General features: G+C 38.9%; 1 protein-coding gene across 1 annotated transcript in view; it reads left to right on the top strand.

The window, feature by feature from the left end:
• The window catches only part of LOC309498167 (uncharacterized protein), a 924,641-nt gene that overhangs the window by 734,416 nt on the left and 165,560 nt on the right, over nt 1–24,665 (top strand). Inside the window, exon 15 of the mRNA XM_082168719.1 lies at nt 3,093–3,155. Within this exon, the coding sequence (XP_082024845.1) occupies nt 3,093–3,155 (63 nt within the window). The remainder of the gene's footprint in view (nt 1–3,092; nt 3,156–24,665) is intronic.

Raw genomic sequence — 24,665 nt, 5'->3', positions numbered from 1 at the left:
TTAGTATAAGAACTCTGGCAATTCTGATGACGTCACTGGAATGGTAGGACCTGCGAAGGCATATAGGCAGCTGCAGCTGCAGGTCCTATACACACGAAAATGAGTCATTTTGGTTACGCGTTTGAGCCATAGACTGTAAAAAATAGGTTTGAGCCTATGAGGTACAGGCCAGTAGTACCTGACTACCACCACAAGGAGGACGATCAGTTTCAGGCTCCACCTACAGTACAGGATCGTTTGGGGGGAAGTGACTGGTGTGGGTGCGGGCGCTGCCGGAGCATGGACACTGCACCGGAATCGATCTGTTGCAGAGAGGTCAACCTGGAACATTTATTTTTGAAATGCGATATGGAATTAGACCATTATCGCATATATCGATATAGTTCAAATTTGTGATCCTTGCTCCCCGCGCCCCCGCTCCTCCTTTTCCACTCTGCGTGCGTGTTTAGAGCATGTTATGTTATGAGAGGCGAATCATGACTACTTCAGAAAACCCAGCACAATAGGAACTACCAGGCAGTGACATAAGTGTACGCTGAAATAAAGTTTTTCACCTCAGAAAAACGGACTTTCTTGTCCTGTCAGCCGTTATCCTGTTCTCGTAGCGCACACTCAATTGCACCGGCGCGCGCTGTATCGCCTCACTGATCAAGTGCAAAATAAACTATGAGCATGCAACGCCGTTACGTTGTAAATTACACGAAATAAAAGTAATGCAGGTATGATCCAGATTGTATTTGCAATGTACATAGTCAATTGTTAATGGAGCAATAGTGGTTCATGGTGTTATAAGAGGGAAATGTGGTGGGAGGTTGGAGGGCTGTAGTAGCCTGTCATGCACTCTCATTTATTGTATACAAGCACATAATGCATTTTATTAAATAGAGACTGCTTATATATGTCGTGTGCATTTAGAGAAAAATACTAAAACATGGTTGAGGTACTGTGCGTTTTAAAAAGTCGAGGCAGATAAATGGCAAATGTGATTGGACGAATTCATCCAATGGGATCGCTTGTTAAGTTAGCTGCGCAAAATGTTAAAAACAAAATACTGTATGGCCGGTTACTGCACAGATACCTCTTACTATGGACCTAGCAGCTAACGTTAGTTCTGCGAGTTGAACTCCCTGCATCAACAATGTTTCCTGACACGATGAACATCAGCTAGCTTCAGGGTGAGTAGAGAGGGACATTGGATTCTGTTGACAGACCTGCTGTGGTTTAGTTAGCTGCTAGTAAACGCATTATTATCGATCTGTGATATCGTCGGATTCATGATTTATTTATACAGTTTATATGGTCGGAGTGGTGGCTAGCTTGTGGAGTTTGACAAAAGTGCTTCCAACGTGTTTAGCTGCTAGCCCTTTCTCTAGGTTGGATCGTTTGGTATCTAGCTTGGTTTTGTGACTCAATTTCAATGAATGCCGAGTGTGTCAGTCTCAGTTTTGTTGAACAGTTTTGTCTATAAAGCCTGGTTTCCTTGTCAAAGGTAGCCTGTGAAAATGTATCGTAACCCCAGCTGCCTTAGCCCTATACCATTCATTACTACAGCCAGGGGCAATACAGTATGAACCCCCCCTAGACCTGTTGGTTTCTGTTTCCTCAGCCATGTCAGCTAGCCTCACACTATGTACATGCTATGGCTGCTCTGCTTGTGTTGGTTAGCAACAGAGTAGCTTACCATGCCAGTGACGTAGTGGAATGCTGAAATCCAACATGGCGGCGCCCGTGTAACAACAACAACATTTTCAACGTACCATTTTATCCCTTTTAACAAATTCTGCCATTTTAATAATTGTACCAATGAGAATAAATAAAATTCATCTGTTATATCACCTTTACTCAAATTTTCAGTTCAGTTCATCTTTAATACTAAAGGTTTTAAGCCGCCTAGTCGACAAAAACAGTTAGTGCTGTTTTAAAATTTACAAAGCATTCAGACAGTAATAAAGTAGATGTAGAAATTTGACAAATCTGTTTCAGTGAGTGTACTTTAATAAGCAGTAAAATAATTGTGGGCAATCATGTTAAAAGAGGTACAGATGAAATGTGTAAGGGTTAGATTGTATACAGTTGCTGGTTTGCAGTGGCAATACTCCATTATTCACTGCAAGGCAGGGCCCCAAAATGATCCTGCTTAGGGCCCCCAGATTTACAGAGCCGGCCCTGTGTACACAATAATAATCTTTTACATTGTAATCCTTTTATTTTTAATATTTGGCATGTTTGTCAATTCAATTCAATTCAATTCAATCAACTTTATTGATCCCACAAGGGGCAATTAGTTAGTGTGCTGCTGCACGTCCCTGTGTGTGTAGTAAGCAGAGTGTGTGTAATAAGCAGAGTGTGTGTAATAAGCAGAGTGTGTGTGTGTAATAAGCAGAGTGTACGTGCGTTGTGGACCCGCCTATAGGCGCACATTACTAACGCGCTCTTTAAATAACAAAAAAAATAATGCGCCATTGACTTTAGACCAGGTTTCAGTTGGTCAATGGCTGTCTAATTCAGTTCCTCAAAATAGCAACGCACCGACAATGTGCCTGAACACCCATGAGTGCACAGATGCTCACATACATTTGCTATTTAAACAACAAATAGCAGAACAATGTTGCAGAACGTGAAAATGAAAACTGTGTCGGGCTGAAACTAGCAAAACACACTTGTGTTGCGCCTGGCACTGTATTGCGCGGGTGTATGAATGGGCCCATAGTGAGGATTTATTAAACATACAGCAGTTTGTAAAATAAATGCGACATATGACATATTTCTATTTCCATTTTGTTTTTAATAGTTGTAACATCAACTACAGCAACAAAACTTACTCAAGATACCACAGCAAACCCTCTGAATCCAGGTGTGTATGAACATCATCCTCATTTGACCGACTCATCCAGTTTTCTAGAATCATTAATCTTTCCTGGAGTTGTTCGAGCAGCTGATCACAAATTTTGACTCAAGCCATGTTTAATTTGTAATCTACATCACTTTCTAATTAAATTCTCTCCATATAGCAGTTTGTGAAATAAATGCCTTGACATTGTGTTCATGCATTAAAATATGACATATTTCTATTTCCATTTTGTTTTTAATAGTTGTAACATCAACTACAGCAACAGCACTTACTCCAGACACCACAGCAAACTCTCTGACTCCAGGTGTGTATGTGTAGTACTCCTGAAAAGGTGTATAAGGATTAAAGAAAAATGAAATAAAAGAGAGCGCTGCAGTGATGGCTTCTTTGTTGGTGTATTTACTCAGAATGAAGCGCATCACGGGCGCGCACCACCCATTGAAGTGTGCGATGACGTAATCACACTGGTATGCCAAGCGAAAATAATTTATTTAATAAATGCACATAACACTCTTTTTAAACATAAAGCACAAATAAGAAATTGAACAGTATTTAAAAGTATTAGAAAAATAACATTTTACTATATTATAATGGAATTGAAGAAATTGTACAAACATAAACAGCTTGTACTCACTATATTACATATGTTCATCATCTTCATTTGACCGACTCATGGAGTTTTCTAGAATCAGTCTCTGAATCCTCTCTGGATTACACTTTCCATGTTGTCAGTCGGGTTTTGTTTTGGTCTGTGTGACTCCGCCCACTGCCAGTTCAGCCAATAGTATTCCCACACCCCGGGATGCCAGATAGCAGGAAAACACAGCGTATCGCAGCCATCAAACAAACTGGGTCAGAGATTGCAGATTCCACACAACCTAAAAAGCCTCGGTATCCATCTAAACATCTCTATGAACGAGAGCTTATTAAAACACGGATAAATCAACTTACAATGTCTAAGTCTCCTCGGCTTTCATTGTCATGGCGCTCGTTCTGTTGCGTGTCCTCAAACTGGCGACCGGCGTAAGTGTCGAGTCTGAGGAGGCGGGGAAACTACGATCTCTGATATTTTGAACATAACTCATCCCATGTTAGTGTGAGCAGCTTTCAGCACTGATACTGTAGCTCTGGACTACAGCAGTTTGTACAATAAATGCCTTGATATTGTGTTCATGCTTTAAAATATTATATATTTCTATTCCCAATTTGTTTTTAATACATCAACTACAACTACAGAAGTGATTCCAGATACCACAGCAAACTCTCTGACTCCAGGTGTGTATGAACATCATCCTCATTTGACCGACTCGTTGTTCGAGCAGCTGATCACAGATTTTGACTCAAGCCATGTTTAATTTGTAATCTACATCACTTAATAATTCCATTCTCTTGTACATCACCAACAATCATAAACATGAAAACTAATATCGTTAGTAACTGTCATTAAATGTCAGACACATCATTCTCATCCAGACAATCCTAAACAATCATTCATTTAGTGAACATATGAGGTACAGTCTGTTAGTGTACAGATGGCTTTTAATACATATCAATTTCTATAAAATCATCATCACAAGCATCAATTTACATGATAAATAAAGATAATCATGCTATTAAATATGCCATTTTCATTTTGGTTAAACACAGTAATATAGTCCTGCTAATGGTGCCTCTCTCTCTCTCTCTCAGTGACTGTGACTGTGATTGTTGTTGCCGCTTCATTCGCTCTTCTCCTTCTGGCTCTTATTCTCTGGGTGATTCGTAAAAAAAGAGCAGGTGAGTTTTTCATATTTTGTAACAACATACAAAAACATCTGATAAAATAAATTTGTAATTTAGACAAAAAAATTGTTTGATCATAAACTTTCCCTGACATTATATTCCAGGCAACAGAAGAGGGACTGGTGACTCTGTGGTAAGTATTGCAGGTTGATCCATGAGTTATTAATGTTCATAAGGACTGACCCTGAAATATGACACTCTTATTACTCATTATTATTAAATGTCAGGGTTCTCAGCAGACAGTTCTGTCAGTCTTGTCTTAGTCTAATCTGTCTCTGTCTGTGTTGTGTTTGAGCACATGACTCTGTCTTTATTTGTGTTGGCCATGTGTTCCTCTTGTCCCGTCTCCTAGTGTCCAGTTACGCCCTCTTGTTTAGTCGTTGATGAGTCCTCGTCAGTCTGAGTGTGTGCTCACCTGTTCTTTGTCTGAGGGGCTGTTCACATCATAGACATAATAAATACATAGACGCCCTATTGGCCGCTGGATCGTACGTCAACGGCGCCGCCATACTGCGGAGGGCAACTTTCCCATACCTCAGCCTTACCTCGGCTAGTGCTTCTGACGGTCGCCGCTGGATCTGATGTCTTTAGTCTAGTGGTTAAACATGAGAATAATTCATCTTGTGTATATCTAACGGGCGATCTTTGGTCTCATTAATCTATAATTTGTTCCTTGTCAAATCGTTTTGGCTGAAGGCAAAGTGAAGTTTCATAACTTTATATATTTAGGCTACGCTATAGCCTGCTGTGTGTTTGACTCAATCGTTTACTTTATTTCTTGACTTGTAGGCTATAGCTTCTTATACCTTTTAAAAACTGAAATTTAACAAAAAGAGACAGGGTTGCGTCATAGTATGCATTCATAGTAACTATATTATACATAAACTATATGCTATTATCAATATATTATTATTATTATATTATAGTACTTATGATATTATATAATTATACTTTTCATTACTATTTTATTTGCTTCTCACTTTATCTTATATTTACTATTTGCATTGCACTGTAGTTATACCATATATCATATGTATTACCATAAAGGATCCATCAGTTATCTTTGTTATTGCTAAAATCGGGTCAATGACAGAATATGCTTTTTCCACAATAAGAAAACTTTATTTTATTTAATGTGAAAATTAAATTATATCTCAGTTTGGGGGTGTTCACAATTGTTATCCAAGAATAAAAAGCCAAATACATGACAAGCCTGAGCTTTGGCCATTCCTTATTAAAAAAAATATTTTATAAGTCTAACTATCGAGATTTTAAATAACTAGAGATGGAACTTTTTTTTACACCACATACAAACCACTGAAATCGGTTGATAAATGTATCGGTTGATCGGTTGAATCGGTTGATAAACGCAGCTCACCTGTTTACTTGCATTTGATTACAGCGCAGTCTTGCTCTCCGCAAAATGGCGGACGCGTTGACGTATCGCAGCAACGTTCCAAAGCGGGCCAATAGGGCGTCTATGTATTTATTATGTCTATGATTCACATGACATGGTTTTCAACTAAAAATGTAAAACTTTTTATGCGTTTTGCCCGTTCATTTACACGACAATGGTGTTCTGGGTCCCTGAAAATGCAAAGTTTTGAAAACGGGTTTCAAAGTGCAAGTATTTGAAACCGGTCTCCGTGTAAACAACAAAATGTGAATCTCTGAAGACGATGAGGTCATGCACATGCGTATTACATGTTCAGTCTATGGTGTTTCATCGCCATCTGATGGCCTGGCAGCAGAATACAGTTTTTTTTTTTTTTTTTTTGTGGATCTGTGTGAATGGGGATAGTTTTGACAACAGTGTTTTGTATGCGGAAAACTCAAAGGAAATATTTTTTAAGCATATCGTTTTCGTGTAAACGTACCCTGAGTGTGTTGTGCCTGTGACTAATTGCCCATTGTTCTAGTTGTGGATTTCATCATGTGTTGTTCCTGTTGTGTGGGTCAAGTCAAGTCAATCATCCTGTCATGTTACAATAGGATCTGTCATCATAACGTCATGTCTGTATAATAGATTTTCACAAAACATTTATGTGAAATTGCCAGGACACACGTTTTACACATATATTACCTGAACATTTGCAGAACCTGAGGAAAATATTATTACCGGTTCACTCTTATAATAGACAAAAAGTAAAATATCATTGATGAATGGCATTTAATAGCTTGATTTTTCCATATTTCCATTGCTGTTTAGGAGCAGACAGATGATGTGACTTATACTGAAGTCGCTGCGTACAGTAAAAAACGAGGCAAAAAGAACAAGGTGAGCGAACACTTCCTTGATGTTGTCCAGCTTCTCTCAACATGATTTTTGTATATTTTCCTCTTATATGCAGATCTTCATGAATTGTGTGATTATATGTAGCTCTTCATGATTTGAGCTCAAACAACATGCTGTAATAATTGTGGGTTGAAACAACTGTGATGTTCATTCAGGTTCGCTGTGATGATAAAGTGACTTATGCTTCCATCAGAGGAGCAAAAGCTGGAGCTCAGGAGAACTGCAGTCAACTTTATGCCTCTGTGAACAAGAACAAATCAGGCAAATAATTATACAAAACCCACATGAGCAGAGGAATATCAATCTAATATAACTCAATCCTAATGGGTTCATTCATTGTTAATACTTTCAATGTCTTTTACATGTTAACAAACAAACTGTAACAGATTGTTGTCTTTTGTCCTCTTTGTGTTCTGGCTTTGAGTTCTAGCGCTTCCAGAACTGTTTTAATAACCTTTGGTCTAGTTTTAATTTAACAATGTGGAACTAGTGTGACTACGTATTTTCAGTAGTATTTTCAGAGCGGTGAACTCACTGTTGAGGTTTGGAAACATGTTTCTGCTGAGTGTGAGAACTCTGTTAGTTTAACCACATGTTTTTAGAGAAATATTTAAAGAAAGAAGAGGAACTGACATCTTAACCCACACAGAACTGATCATCTCTGAACCCAGTTTGGACTGAACCTGGTAAAACAAAAATTACTTATTTAGTGAATAAATACAAGTATTTGTCTGGTACCTTTTATTTGATGCTGAATAATACAAAACATTTTAAAATGTACTTATTATTCAGTCCTATAAGTATGTAAAAACAGTTATATGTACATATCATATTAATAACCTTAACTTCCATAAACTGCCATTAAAAACATGTTAAGGAATACATAAAGTATCTGCAATATATGGAAGTTAATTTTCTCTTGTTTTGTCTTATTCAGCATCCAATAAAAGGTACCAGACAAATACTTGTATTTATCAATTCAATAAGTTATTTTTGTTTGACCAGGTTCAGTCCAAACTGGGTTCAGAGATGATCAGATCTGTGTGGGTTAAGATGTCAGTTCCTATTCTTTCTTTCTTCATTAACCACACGCTTTTCTCTAATAAATTAATAAACTCTTCCGAACCTCAACAGTGAGTTCATCGCGCTGAAAATACTCCTGAAAATATGTAGTCACACTAGTTCCACATTGTTAAATTAAAACTAAAGACCAAAGGTTATTAAAATAGTTCTGGAAGCGCTAGAACTCAAAGCCAGAACACAAAGAGGACAAAAGACAACAATTAGGCAGAGACGCATGTGTGTTAGTTTGATCATACTGGTTTTAGACAAACTGCACAAAATGTTATGTATGAAAACTTATCAGGCATACAAACGTATATGAATCATCTACGGTTCACAGAAAATTTTAATAATGGAATTAATAAATTGATGTTATTCTTTACATTTTTGTTAAAATAATTATTTGTTAAGAAGCCGTTGAATGGCCGTATTCTGTTGTTTAATATGATTAATGGTGGAAAACACTGAATTGAGGCTGAAATGTACAGTATGTGTAATAAGCAAAGCTTCTGTCTACTCCTTTTGGGTCACTGCGAGTTGTTTTGATCACATAGATTATATGATTATATATATATAGGCCTACAGTTTGTTTTGAGCTTTTATTCTGTTTGTGTTTTTTCTAACCCTATGGACCAAAATAAAAAAAATATATATATAAATTGAAGTCATAAAACATTTTTTTACAAAGAGCCCATTTTTCTTGTGCATTTTCCCAGTAAAATTATTAACTCCATACTAGGCTATATATTGATAGAGTTTTCAAACACACTGTTCACAGAAATAATTGAAATTTAGGCATTTAGGCCAACCGTCTCCATTGGCTTTGCATTGCCTGAAGCTTTTGACTTATAACAAAAAACAATGTCTAAAAGCTGCTATGTGACAAGGTGTACAGCAAACAAGCTACAAAACCCTAGAAACAAGTTTTTATAAGCTGTTGACCCCAAAAAACGAGCGTTTAAGGACACAAGAGTGGATACAGGCAATTGAGATAGAGACGCGGGAGGGGAACGTAATCGGCGACCAGTATAGCTTAGCTTAGCTTACAGAAATATAATATATAAAACTGACATTTGACTAAGTAACAAAATGTTGAGTGTCAGGATCCCACAATTAACCCATTCTTCCAGCGGATGCTTCACGTCTTATTGTCTGTATCCACTGTGGCATCATGAGAGGTAGAGGATCACCAAAGTGTGGGTTGCTTCACAAATCGAGTCCAGGCAGAGATCAAGTCACTGGTTTCATTATAATAATCAACTCAAAACTCCAACACTTTTTAACCAAAACACTTCCCAGCTTCTCTTTATGCTCTCTAACAAAAAACAGCCAGTCTCTCTGTCCTCAGCTCATTAACAGCTTTTCTCCTTCACTCACAACAGCTGTGTCCCTGGTAACTGTAGTCCAGGACCAGGTGGCCATCTTGGTTTGTAGTCCCAATGCTTTAACCACCTAGATGGCACATATCTTGCCTCTATGACATACCCTCTCATGATGCCACACCACCTTTGTCTCCTTAAATGCTCGTTTTTTTGGGTCGACAGCTTATAAAAACTTATTTCTGGGTTTTTTAGCTTGTTTGCTGTAGACCCTTCAGGGAAAATTAAGGTTGATTATGTCCCTATCAACACATGACCAACATCACCTGACTGTATTTTCTCTCAGCTTTTCTTGACAAATGTGCGTTAAAGGGCATGTTGCAGGTTTTTTTCTTTTTTCAAAATTAATATAACCTTGTATGAAAATACCATATGAAAAGTAAATGCAGGATTAAAAATTGTTTTGCAAGACATAAGGGCACAAATTTAATAGAAAACGTGACAGTTTCCTTGACTGTGTAGAAAAAACGCTTTTTTTCACCATCGCGTCATATGACGCCACATGAGGGAGTCGTTTGTCGGCTCTGCGTTCGCTCAGTGCGGAGTAGGTTGGTATTCAGTTGGAGCGGTCATGATTCAGTGTGTTTTCGGTGCTTATTGTATTTCAATTAATCATCGTCGTGGTAAATGATTGTGAATTATGGCCTGTCAGGACACCGAGTCAATAGGTTTCCGAATAAGAAAAAGGACGGTGCAATCTTCCGTGCCTGTGTGCGTTTTGTGCAGGGTAAGAGACGGGACTTCACTTCTGCTTCTGCTTTGAATAACTCGGTAGTGTGTAGCGTTCACTATAGACCGAATGATTATAATCCCGGCGATATGTGGACACTGTCCCGGCTCCTTCATCGGGTTGCCCGGTGACGGTCCGCCGTCAGCATGATATCATCATATATATATCAATTACATGAATTACATATATCATACGAGTAAACATTTAGGCTGCAATTTCCTCAGCTTCCGAGCTGTCATTGCAATCCATTTCTTTCCTATTGTTTACTTTGACCGCTCTCCCTCGTGTTGCGTCACTTCCGGTTCGGCAGTTTTCAAATGCGGAAGTAAAATGTTCTCACATAAACTACTCCAGAAGCCTAAATAGCGTTTTATAAGTATATGTTTATATTTAAATCTAGTTCCTACATTATTTTACTATACATTGGCTTACTGTGTACTCTAACCTGCAACATGCCCTTTAAAAACACATAATCAGCCAAAGAAGGAATGACACTGAAAATGTCAAAGGTCAGTTGTAGAATTATGATTCAGCTTCTGTCAAAAATGATTGATGACCGTGAAATTGATTAACTCTTGGCATTGTCCCGCCCCCTGTCCTTGGGTTGACCTGACCTCACATGACAGTGTCACCTTTGACCTTGTATCCTCCGGGGGTTGGAAATGACCTATGACCGTTGACTAATTGGTTGATGTGTATGCCCTCGTGAGTATAAGGTATCTATTGATTAAGGTTTGAACTTTGTCCCAGTTATAAAGTCATGAAGGGTTATTTTTGTGAGCTCTGACGTCCGGTTGTGTCACATGCCATTCCAGCACATAGTGGGGGATTACGGGGGCACAGTGGAAGTAATAACTTTTTATCACTTCCACCCGGCACCGGACGGAGTTCAACCTCCCTCGTCTGTCGTTCTTCAGACGTTACACTACTCTCTCAATATTCAAAGTGCAAACAGAGACCGGAGCCACAACTACACAGTCCAGAGATAGGTTTGAAAGCTCTGTTGCGCAACGAATCCTCCGCCATCGTCACGCGATCAGTGAACTGGGATTCCTACTCTGGCGACTCGTGCTGGATGAGCAGAACAGACGTTTACAATAGTTTACTATGTTTTTGTTGTTGTTTTTTTTAAAGCAAAACGACCTTGGAGGCAGTGACACGGTGAGCACCGTAATGTAATGTGAATGTAGCGGTGGCATATTATATGCTAATTCCAATTCCACCCTCACGCTCCGTCATGGCGATATCACGAGACCGCTTCACTCGACGAGAGATCTCGTCACATTTTAGCCTGAGTGGGGCGATTGAAACACAGGGGTGGAACGGATGAAACATAACAGTTTTTAAACAGCAACTATTCCTCTAATGCTTGTTTTTGTGAACAATACCTGACAATTTACTTATCTACATATTGTTACAAACATATTTTGTAATTTATTTTAATTTAAAGGTTCATATTAATCATTTTTGTTCTGTCGCCCAATAAACAATAGGCGATAAGCCTATGCGCATTTTGTAATCTTTCTAATAGGCTATTTTGATGAAGACAGACAAATCCGTTTACAATGAATTATCTTTAATTTCTTCCTTGAGTCATATTGAGTGTTTGCTTGTTGAATAGCCTGTTATTATGAAGAAAACGAGGTCAACCGAAAGACGATAAATTATCTATTTTCCATTCCTGCTCATACTTCGGATATAAGAATCAGCAGTGTTGTTGTGCAAAATAAACCCAGAGACGATTGAAATCAATGTTTAGGAAGCCCACGTCCGTTTTGTTTTTTGTTTTTTTTGCGCAAAAGTATAACAATAAAATCATAATTTTTTGTATGTATCATGTTATAAATGAAAATGTAAGTATTGCATCTCAAAACCATTGGTATAATCTATCATTTACAGCAATAAACACACATGGCCCATTTTTGTCATTTTTATGGCTATGACTACTTTGACGCTCGTTAACTCATAATTCGATTCTGCGACTTTAGGCGGGGTTTCACAGGCGGGGTCACATATTTTCTAATTGTAACTCCTCCTAACATCCACCAAACTTGTCTCAGACCTTCAAACTGTTCTGACTCGAGCTGCTTTATCTTTTATAACTGATCAGACATACGTTTTTCCAAAAATGACGATCAAAAACAGAATCAGAAAGAGCTTTATTGACAGGTATGTTTGCACATATGAGGGATTTGTTTCGGTGACAGAAGCTTCCACAGTACAACCAGAATAACAGTGACAGGACACAGATAATAAACATAATAGGTAACACTTTATAATAACTGCACACTATTAATCATTAGTCTGATACGTTATTAGATAGAACTGTTATATATAAAAGGAGACAAAAGTAGACAGTATATGAAAAGTTATTAGCGTATGCCATGTGGTTGATGTACAGTGTTGCTGAGCAGAAATACATAATCATGTTTCGCTTGATCCCCTCAAAGTTGCATTGGATTTTCTCCTCAGCGTAAATGTTAAGAGGCTCATCTATCACTGTTTTCCATGTTCGTAGAGTTAGTTTCTGGAGTAAATATATAGGCTATAAACTGTGTGTTTACACAGCTTTTTAAAAAATGCAGGTGCTGGTGTTTCAGTGCGTTCGGCCAGTCAGCGAACACTAACATCAATGATAGTTCCTATAGTGCTGGTTTAGACCGACTCTGAAGTAGGAGTAAATGAGTTCCTCCAAAAGGAGTTCCTAGAAATAAAATCGTTCCTACTAGTTCCTGCAGTGCGAACACGGTTCCTCCATTGTGAAAGCCACTAATAGATTCTGCCAGCTCTTTTACTCACTCTGGATGAGGACAGTTCTTGGAGAGTGGGGAAGGGTGTACCAGTGATTCGCTCAGCAGACTATCCGCTGTAGTCTTCTGAGATCTGATAGCTGAGCTGAACCAGACAGTTCTAGAAGAGCAGAGGATTCAGTGACTGCAGAGTATACTTGTATCAGCAGCTCCTGTGACAGGTTGAACTTCTTCAGGTGGTGAAGGAAGTACATTGCTTTTTGACACTGGCGTCTATGTGGAAGTCCTCCTTCAGGTCCTGAGAGATGGTGCTGAAAGACTCATGCTGTTCATGATGGTGAGTGGGAATGATGCTGAGGCGTTTCTCCTGAAGTCCACGATCATCTCCACTGTTTTAAGTGTATTAAAGGGTTAGTTCACCCAAAAATGAAAATTACCCCATGATTTACTCACCCTCAAATCATCCTAGGTGTATATTACATTCTTTATATAAAATGAGTTATATAAAAAAATGTCCTGGCTCTTCCAATCTTTATAAACATATTATGCTATTTGTATGCTTTAGTAGAGTAAAAAAGTGAACTACAGCACCTTTACACTCAGATCTTGGAGAATTTGCAGTCCTGTGGCTCCCTCTAGTGCACAACATTAGTGGGTTATGAATCGCATTGATAAATATGACAGATTTTTTTTAATGATTACACATTTTTTAATGATTACTTTTTACTGATAATATACTCACATTAAGCTCAAATTCACTAATTCGTGGTACCTTATTTCATGCTTTAACAGTTGAATTATAAACTTGCTATGAACTCTAAACAACCCAGTTAAAAAAAAACAAAAAAAAACCTTTTTGTGTGTGATCATGTTGATGTTTATAGATGTTTTGTCATTTTTTGTACATTTATTATTGCAGACAAAATATGTTTAGAACACAGGCATGAAAACATAATTTCAAAATCTCCTGTAGACATCACATGTATGTTAAAATAATGTATCATTTTAGGCTATAAGAACTATAAAAATAGACAGAAGAATAATCAGTATTAGCCTAACAATTAAAATGGAACAATTTTCCCTTTCGAAAATGCGGCAAATTATATCAAACCTAAAAGGTCCCGGAGCGGTTGCTCTCCCCTACACGTGCAAAGTTGAATGCAACAGCGAAATTTCATGTAAAACGTCTTCTTTTTAACAGGCTCTAAGGAAGGAAAATGCCCTTAACGTGAAACTTTGCGTGCTGCGTTCATATAGGCTCTTGTCTGTATATAGTTTTCCTCCAGGAGAGCCTATTATAAAGAAAAAGATTAACGTTAATGCAGTAAGACGGTGATATTAAAACTCAGTAGCCTATACACCTTATTGAACATGCAACGCGCTATATCTCATTAATCGTTTTATAATGCTTTATTAATAAGGTAGGCCTACATTGTGTACTAAATTTGGTGTGTCAATATCTCTTTCTTAAGCCACATTAAAGGACAAGTTCGGTATTTTACACTTAAAGCCCTGTTTACAGATCGTTTCATTGTGGGGGGGGGGGTCGACCCCCACATGTTTATTTCCACTGTATGCTCTCTGAGCATTTGTCTTTCCCTTGGCAAGCCACCTTGCCACCCCTGGGGTTGAAATATACAGAGTTTCGCAATGCAAACCGCTGGAACACCGGAGTTCAGTCTCGGCTCCTCAGCGAAGAAACATATCTGCATGTTCCCAGCGTACTTCCTTATATACCCACGAGGTAAGGCAGAGTTTTGCAATCCCAAATTCCGCAGACCCATGGGATTTCTTTGGCATTGACTCGTTTTATTTCTCGAAGATGAGAGGCTTTCCAAGCAAAACCCCATTCGTCGTCACAACGTAACGTCTCCGTTCCCTACTCGGGGAACGAGGGTTACATACGTAATCGAGACGTTTTTATTATAAAACTCACCTGAAGCTACACATGAACTTCCATACAGTGCAGAAACCACATCACCACAGTCTGAGATCACGGTAAGTAGTTCATCTTTATGTGCTGAGAAACAAAAGCCTCTTCTGTGTAAGTTAGTTTCCCAACAGCCACGATGAGAGAGACGACATTTTGTTGGTTGATTGGTTTCTACTAACTCATGTTCACAACAACACGAAAGTTCAGTCTGATTTTCACATGCAATTTGTCTGTTCAGACCAATGCATAAAATAGCAGTAGATGCAAATTCACTCTCTCACTGTAGGTGGCGCTCCTGGAAAAGCAGAAATAAAGCACTATACAACCTTCTGTTTCTGACATTGACTTGTTATGAAGAAGAATGTCAAACAGTATTTGCATGGTTTCAAACAGCCGTTCAGAATTTTGTATTTGCTATGGGGATTATTAAGAATACAGAGATGAGAGACGCTTCTAGATTATTTCTCAGTTAATCAAGTATAATTAGTTTTTTATGTGTACGCAAGGCTCTGCATACAGTGCATGTGATACAAAGTTCATCACCAGAATAGTATGCGCACCACTCGATTTAACCTTGCCATGCAGGTCGTACCTGTGCTTTGAATTGCATTGTTTTGCAGTAATCGGTTGTTCCACAAGGTGGCAGCACTGGCCCGGGCTGTTGATTCCCAGTATAAAACCAAACTAAAGGGACAGAACAACAGACGCCTGCATTGACAAGCAATTGTGTGAGGGGGTCAAGAGATAGCCGTAACTTTAGTTTAAAAGATTACAAAACATGGATTCACTTTATTTTAATGGTAACTTGCATAAATGTAAAATGTAACTTTAACACATTCTGTTGATTATAAGTAACGTTGCACCTACATGTCTAACTAACTCTCATTAGAGTGTTAGTAGAGTATTAGTAGAGTCAGTAGAATGTCTAGAACGTCACTTTAAACTGCATGAGTAAGCCATGATTAGCTGGTTGTTTGCATAAAATAGTCCATAGAAAATCAATTGATTTAATTTGTCTTTTAGACCTCATGGAAGTGATCAAGAAAGGAAAAACAGAAGCCACTATTTTTAGGAATTGTTTTAAATGCATGGCAGTTTCGGTGGTTTTGTTAGTTTTGAATATTTAAAGTGGACTTGACTAGGTCGGTTACTTTTGCACTTATATACAGACCTCCGAAATATAACAAAGATTTTATTTTGGAATTTTCTGAATTTTTATCTCCTATGACCACTTGCTTCTGACAGCCTTGTTATATAAGGTGATTTTAATATTCATATCGGCTGCCCGGATAGGCCCCTAGTACAAGATTTTTTAACTGTGTTAGATTATTTTAACCTTACTCAGTCTGTAGTGGGATCTACTCACTTACAAGGCCAGACTTTAGATTTGTCCTGGGGTGTTCCGGTGTGTGAGCTTGTGAAAGAAAACATTGGGCTATCAGATAATTATATTATTAAATTTAATATTTTTTACTAGGCCCACTCGAGGCTGTGAGTCAGTTGGTCGTCGTGTTAGGCCCATTAATGCTTTGACCGCCTCTGAGTTCTCTAGTCTCATACGCAGCTGTGTGTCATGGATTTGTCTCCATCTTGTCAGGGGTCAGATATGTTAGTGGCAAGTTTTAATTCAAAATGCAATGGTATTCTGGATTCCATAGCGCCCTTTAAAAAGGTAAAATCTAAAAAGGTAGCTCAGCCCTGACTTAATGCGAAGAGTCGAGTACTTAGGCAAAAATGGAGACAGGCTGAAAGGAGATGAAAATAAGATAAGCTCCAAGTGTCATATGAGACACTCAAAGACTGTATGATTACACACCAACAGTTTGTTGAATCTGCTAAGGCACGATATTTTTCAGTTTTAATCTCACAGAATCATTATTGTCCAAGAGTGTTATTTCTAGCAATAAATACAGTCCTGAACATTGTAGGCCCAGCTGTTGTTGATAATACTGTGACAGCCTGTGAAAGTTTTTCGCAATTTATTGTGGATAAGATCACTGCTACTAAAGCAAATATTTCTAATTCTGTTTTGAATCCAGCTTCTCTTCTAGTTCAGCCAGACTCTTGCACCACTGCTCAGTTATGGATGTTTGAGCCTGTTTCACTATCTAATCTGCTAGAAGTTATTCAACATCTTACACCATCTTATTGTTCTTTGAAACTTTGAGAAGTGCAGTTTCAGTGCTGCGTCAAGCCAAATGATCTGTTGCTGTCTGTAGACTCTGGGAATTGTGCGGTTTTAGTGCTTCTTGACCTTAGCGTGGCTTTTGACACTGTAGATCCATACCATTGTTATGCTGATGATATCCAGCTATATGTGCCCATGAGATGTAATGACGACTCCAACATTACAACTTTGTTTGAGTGTTTGGACAAAATAAGTGTGTGGTTGGCTGCTAATTTTTTGCAGCTCAACGAGTCAAACTCTGAAGTGGTGATTTTTGGTCCCCCAAAGTTAGCCAAACTGCTTTCTGTACATCTTGACCCCTTAGCCACTAATGTCAACACCCAAGCGAGGAACTTTGGTGTAATTTTTGATTCAGAGCTGAAATTTGACAAACAAGTCAATGCAGTGGTTAAAAGTAGTTTCTATCAATTGGGGAGCATCGCCAAATTGAAGATATTTTTTTTCTTTTAAGGACATGGAAACTGTCATTCTTGCTTTTATTTCATCCAGATTGGATTATTGCAACTCGTTATATTTGGGATTGTCTAGAAAGTTGCTATGAAGGTTGCAGCTGGTTCAAAATGCAGCAGCCAGACTGTTGACAGGCACAGGGAAATGGTCTAGGACAGTGTGTCATGTATTGTCATGTTATGTCTTGTTCTTGATCTTTCTCTCTACTCTGTGTCCCTCTGCTGGGGTTTTGGAGTTACTGTTTCTTTCCCTTCTCCCTTCCTCCAGCTGTTCCTCATCTTCTCTAACTACCTCGTTTACTCTCTTCTCCCCTCTGATTAGGTCCCTATTTCTCTGTCTGTTTCTGCTTCTTTCCTTGTCGGATTCTCACTAGATTTTCTCATGCAAGAAGCGAACAACAGTCCTGTTTGTCTTGTCCGAGTCCTGTCCTGTCCTGTCGGCATCTGCCTGGTGAGCGCGATCTATACCATAGTAATCATCTTGATCTTTGTATTCTGTCCAGTTCATCTGATGCTGAAAGAGATCTGGTAACCACAGTTGTGATCTGAGCCTTGTCTACACTGAGAGACCCGCAGCCTGTCACCGCTATCACGGTCATCTCTGTCTGCTGCCAAAAGAGACTCTTTTTGATCTTTTCTGATTTTTCTTTTACAAAAGTATTTTTGTTTTGTTTTTTATCGCCCTCTCTGCGGGTTGCCTGTTTTGCCATTATCTCTCAAGAAGAGGATTTGCGTTCTACATTATTGCCACCCTGTGTTCTCATTAAAGACTCTATTTTTGTTAATTCGCTATTGGGTCCTCTCTTACCTGCATAACACAGTGGTTCCCAAACCTGTCCTGGAGTCCCCAACACTGCACGTTTTCTTTTTCTCCCTAATCAAACACACCTGATTCAACTCATCAGCTCATTAACCCATGTGACTGGAATTTTTTTCTCTTGAATTACCGCGGGGTGTGAATTGTACTAAAAAACCTTGCCTTATCTTCTCTAAAAAGCGTGCCACACATTCAGCTGACATAAACCACAATTTCAGTAAACGGAAAAACCTATTCAGTGATGAAATGTTTTCTGTGTTGACACAAATCTTGTGCGATGTCCTGTCCTAAACTGCTGAGATAATCACACAATGCCTGCCATAGGCTACACGTCTGCTAATGACATGTCCGATACGCATAATACCAATGACTCCTTTGAACCATTTACTTTAATGAAGGGTTAAAACAACTGATCTGTCCAACACTGAATTGGTGTATAAAATCGGTAACACTTTACAATAATCTTCCATTTATTAAACTCTAGTTAACTACATTAGTTAACATACTATTAATAAACTGCACTTCTATGGCATTGTTAATATTAATTTTAATATTCAGGCTACTAATAGCCTACGTTATTGAAATCAAAAGTTGTATTTGTCAACATAGGGGAAAGGGGAAAAGGGAAAAGGAGAGATCTGGGTGCGGGGGGCCCATCTAAGATTATCTCGTCCCGGGCCCAGGCAAGACTGTCAGCTGGCCTGCATTTACCAATTGTTTCCCCTCATTTTGTTTTCTTTCCTTCTCCTGTCTTTCTTTCCTTTTTTTGGTGGCCTGATTTGGCTTTCTTTAAGAAAGACATTTCTACAGCAGAATTTTGCGCTCCACCAGATGCTCAACTAACTAACATGAACAAAATGCGTACAGATGGACTAAACCATTTGGCGCATTAGCAAGGGGTGGGACCAGTCAGTCATTCAACCAAGTTATTCAGCCAATACACTAACTTTACATTTCATCTGACATTCATTATGAAATTTAATTTTAAAATGAAAATATCCAGGTAAAATAAAATATATTCCAGACTTTTCAAGGGCCCTCTCTCCCCTTGGGGCCCTGGTAATCAGTACTGGTTTTACCCCCAGTCCGACGCCCCTGCTCTGTCCTGTGGACTATATCAGTAATAGTGTAGGGAATAGTGAATGAGGGTATAGGGTGTGTTTGGGACACAGCCTCTGAGTGTTGATTCTGAACACTGATAATTCAGTTATATTGCAGTAGACTACTTTATCAAAAACAACAAATGTTACCCAGAATGCATTATTTTCTATGGTTTATTACTGTTTTAATGGAAAATGGTATGTTACTGTTAGAATTTGGCGTTTTTTTTACATCTCAGTTTTACAGTGTCTGAGAATTAAAGATTGATCATTTACTGAGTGAGTTCAACAGTTCAATCACGAGCGTCACTCTTGCACAAACAACAGCTTCTTTTGGGGCAGTCATGGCCTAGTGGTTAGGGAGTTGAACTGGTAACCCAAAGGTTGCTGGTTCGATTCCAGAACCGGTGGGAAATGACTGAGGTGCCCTTGAGCAAGGCACCTAACCCCTAATCGCTCCCCGGGCGCCACACAAAGGCTGCCCGCTGCTCTGGGTGTGTGTGTGTTAACTACACTACTCTGCTCCTAATGTGTGTGCATTAACTTGGATGGGTTAAATGCAGAGGTCAAATTCCAAGTATGGGTTACCATACTTGGCCGACGTGTCACTTTCACTTTGTTGCTTTTTAAGCTAAGTTGAACTGCATTAGACTGTCATAAATATTCACATTAACTTTTAAATCTTACTCTACAACAGTTCCTAACACAAAGCATCACATACCGAAGATGTGGATTACAGCACATGAATAAAATATTGTATATTTCATGAAAGCCTATTAATAAAATGATGCCCCATGTTAAACAAAATTAATGAATTATTGCATGATTATGGTTAAATCATATAATCAATTCAATATTTTAAACTGTGGTATTTTAAGTAATCTTTGAAATTGCAAGTCATAACAGATGAAACATATTCATTTCAAATGAAGTAAATTGTAAATCTGTCAAGTCATCTGCATTATAGTGCACTTAATTGTCCTGATTTGGATCAGATGATCACTGGATTGATCTGAGACACACTCCTCACACCAACAACCGGCCCTCATGTTGTTTGCCGTGATCATGCTGTGCCATCACTGCCACACACGGCTCAGCTCCGGCTGACAGGAGACCAGCAGAGAGTATTAAACTGGACAAGCTCTCTGTCACACCTGACGAGGTAAGAAGCCCAAATATGAGCCCCTTCCAAACACAAGACTCAATGCTGTTTGCTCTGTGACCTCTGCCGTTTTTATTAACATCGACTGTCATTGAGGTTTGAGTCAGTTGCTCAATTTGACCTCTAGAAGGAATTTGTTTACAAGGAATTTGTTTTGGTGACAGAAGCTTCCACAGTACAAACAGACTGACAGTGAGTGACTGGACACAGATAATAATAATAAAAAAATAAAAAAATAGAATAAGTAAATAGGAAATAACAATTTTTTTTTTTTTTTGAAAAACTCAATATACATAAATAGACGATAGATGGTATGTGTGTACAAATGCAATGAAATGTACAGTAAATAAGTATGGTGTGTTAAATAAATAAATGTATAAATAGTGTTTAAGTATTGCACATGTTTATTGCTAAGTGCAGGCATTAACTGTTCATGAGGTGGATTGCCTGAGGAAGAAACTGTTCCTGTGCCTGGCCGTTCTGGTGCTCAGAGCTCTGTAGAGCCGACCAGACCACAACAGTTCAAAGAGGAAGAGGCCTGGGTGTGAGGGGTCCAGTATAGGGGGTTTCCCACCGGGTAGTTCTAGGAACTAACCACCTTTAGAAAAACAAATTCTGGTTGTATTCGCACAGCCAGTAAGAACTCTGGAGTGACGTAAGCTGCGCTTGTGACTTTTATTTTGACGGCACGGTGGAACTTTATTTTGACGGCGCTGAGAACGCCAGAGCCTGAGCAACCAAACAGTGCTTGCACTCTCCATGTTCATTAGTTTACGATCTGTGTATCAGTCCTGTCTAATACATTATTAGATAGAACTGTTATACATAAAAGGAAACAATTGTAGACAGTATATGAAAAGTTATTAGCGTATGCCGTGTGGTTGATGTCCAGTGTTGCTAGTCAAGTCTCCTTTATTAGGGGTTCAAGCATGAAATGCTGAAACCCTATTGTAATTGTAAGGATTTGTAAAACGCATCGTGCAGGACAAACCGTAAGGCCAAGAGACGTGAAACCTGGCCAGATGGTAGGCCTCAATTTGGGGACAACCTATCAGAGTATGACACCGATTGGCCCATAGGTGGCGCTACAGCAACCAAAAGTTCAAAATTGCTCATAACTCGTAGACCGTTTGTCCCAGGATCAAGTGTCTTATATCGTTGGAATCCTTGGCTCAAGGCGGACAAAATGGCTATCTCCGATTTGGATGTAGGCAGGGAAAATTTTCTGCTATGTCGGATTTTGTCCAAAACCTACTTTTGCGAACTAGTCCCTGGTTTTTCGCCCGATCGGAACCAAACCAGTCTAGGACAATTCTCTGGACTCTCTAGATCAATAATTATCGAAAAAAAGTTGAACTTTGGCATTTGGGTGGCTGTAACAGGGTCATTTAGAAAAGGGGGCGTGGCAAAATACACTCAAAAGCCTATAAATCCCAAAGGAAAACTCAGAACTTCACAAAAATTTATGAGCATGTGTGTCAGAACATGGTGAGGAAGCATGCAGAGTTTCATGGAGATCGGACCATAGGTGGCGCTATAACTGGCAAAAAGCCTTCATTCTTATTAGGGGTTCAAGCATGAAATGCTGAAACCCTATTGTAATTGTAAGGATTTGTAAAACGCATCGTGCAGGACAAACCGTAAGGCCAAGAGACGTGAAACCTGGCCAGATGGTAGGCCTCAATTTGGGGACAACCTATCAGAGTATGACACCGATTGGCCTAGGGCTGGGCGATTTAAATCGAGATATTGTTATGCGCATCTCGTCAGTAAAGCCGGTTCCTTGATTAGTAGTAAATCACCATCACCTGCTTTCAGATGGAGCGGCATTTAGGGCTGATGAGATAATTAAGTGATTGATTTAGTGATGATTGAGCATTATTGAAGACACCTGATGTTAACAAGCAGAATCACTGAGGGAGAAAATCACAAATTGTAAGTTACCATTAACGTGATGGGTGTTTGCTTTAGTTGGGCTCTAGACCATTATATGTTTACTTTAATATTTACTGTTGTTTGTCTGCTGTTATTGATTTATAACAGTTAAATGAACAAAGTAAAATGTTATCTTATAGTGTTGGTTATGTTTTGACATAATCATGCTGTGATCTGAAAAGTGAAACTTATTGAGGTAGTTTGGTGATTCTTCAGCCTATGATTATCAGAACTTTACTTATAATTCAAACTATTTAATAAACATTGTTCTGATCAAAAGACATTCAGACAAATTCATTTAAAACACAGACATCAATAATCAGCCTGTGAATCTCAACAATGGTGACAATAATAAAGCATGTTGCAGTGGCTGCCACCAATCACAACTCATTAATGGCTCCCATCATGCATTGCGGTATGAATAAATTATGATCTGAATTGTCTATGTAATTTACTTTTCCTAATTGAATATTCTGCTCGTCCCCATTGTTGAGATGCATAGACTGAATCTTGACATCTGTGTGTGCCTAAAAGAATGATTTTTTTTTTTAAACAACTTTTAAGAAATCCTTTATATTATATCAACAATTCTGGCCATTTATGCAGAATCACAGTTATGCTGTAACCAACAACATAAATCGAAGTCAGAAAGAAGGATTTTAATGAGTTCAGTGATCAAGTTCAAATGATGATTGTTATAATATAACCAACACCATCAGATCACTTTTTTTTTTCTTTGTTCAACTGGCAGTTATAACTCAGATACAACAGCCAAACAAAATCTAAAGTTAATAATATATGGGTCAAGAGTCCAACTAAAGCAACCATTGATCGCCATAACGGTGGCTTACAATTTGAGATTTTCTCCTTCAGTGATTCTGCTTGTTAACATCAGGTGTCTTCAATAATGTTCAATCATCACTAAATTAATCACTTAATTATCTCATTAACTTCAACACTCTTGAGTGTGGACTCATACACTCCCAGGAGTGTTAATTTAACACTGGAGTTTTTGCTGTGTACAAAGAGCCGTAGTTAACTGACAAGCTGAGCCATATCGCATTAAATATCGCTGGCAATACGTCCGCGATATTGATGTGATTTGGCTCAGCTTGTCAGTTAACTACGGCTCTTTGTAGTAAATGCCGCTTCATCTGAAAGCAGGTGATGGCGATTTACTACTAATCAAGGAACCGGCTTTACTGACGAGATGCGCATAACAATATCGCGATTTAAATCGCCCAGCCCTAGATTGGCCCATAGGTGGCGCTACAGCAACCAAAAGTTCAAAATTGCTCATAACTCTTAGACCGTTTGTCCCAGGATCAAGTGTCTTATATCGTTGGAATCCTTGGCTCAAGGCGGACAAAGTGGCTATCTCCGATTTGGATGTAGGCAGGGAAAATTTTCTGCTATGTCGGATTTTGTCCAAAACCTACTTTTGCGAACTAGTCCCTGGTTTTTCGCCCGATCGGAACCAAGCCAGTCTAGGACAATTCTCTGGACTCTCTAGATCAATAATTATCGAAAAAAAGTTGAACTTTGGCATTTGGGTGGCTGTAACAGGGTCATTTAGAAAAGGGGGCGTGGCAAAATACACTCAAAAGCCTATAAATCCCAAAGGAAAACTCAGAACTTCACAAAAATTGATGAGCATGTGTGACAGAACATGGTGAGGAAGCATGCATAGTTTCATGGAGATCGGACCATAGGTGGCGCTATAACTGGCAAAAAGCCTTCATTCTTATTAGGGGTTCAAGCATGAAATGCTGAAACCCTATTGTAATTGTAAGGATTTGTAAAACGCATCGTGCAGGACAAACCGTAAGGCCAAGAGACGTGAAACCTGGCCAGATGGTAGGCCTCAATTTGGGGACAACCTATCAGAGTATGACCCCGATTGGCCCATAGGTGGCGCTACAGCAACCAAAAGTTCAAAATTGCTCATAACTCTTAGACCGTTGAATATTAAATGTCCCCAACTAAGCAAGCCAAAAGCCAAGGCAACAGTGGCAAGGAAGCAAAACTCCATCAGTGACAGAATGGAGAAAAAAACCTTGGGAGAACCCAGACTCAGTCGCTCAGTTCTCCTCTGGCCAACGAGCGAACAGTGTATGATTATGATCCAGGCAGCGTTACAGGTCAGAAGTCAGATTGGATTGGAACATTCAGAATATTATCCAGTTCCATCTGGTTGAAGATCGGAGTGACGCCGGTATGGAGACGAGTTT

This window comes from Leuciscus leuciscus (genome assembly GCF_965113295.1).
Source record: "Leuciscus leuciscus genome assembly, chromosome: 1".
NCBI classification, from domain to species: Eukaryota; Metazoa; Chordata; class Actinopteri; order Cypriniformes; family Leuciscidae; genus Leuciscus; species Leuciscus leuciscus.
The sequence above is the reverse complement of the archived record's forward strand: the minus strand, read 5'-3'. Positions and strand labels throughout refer to the sequence as shown.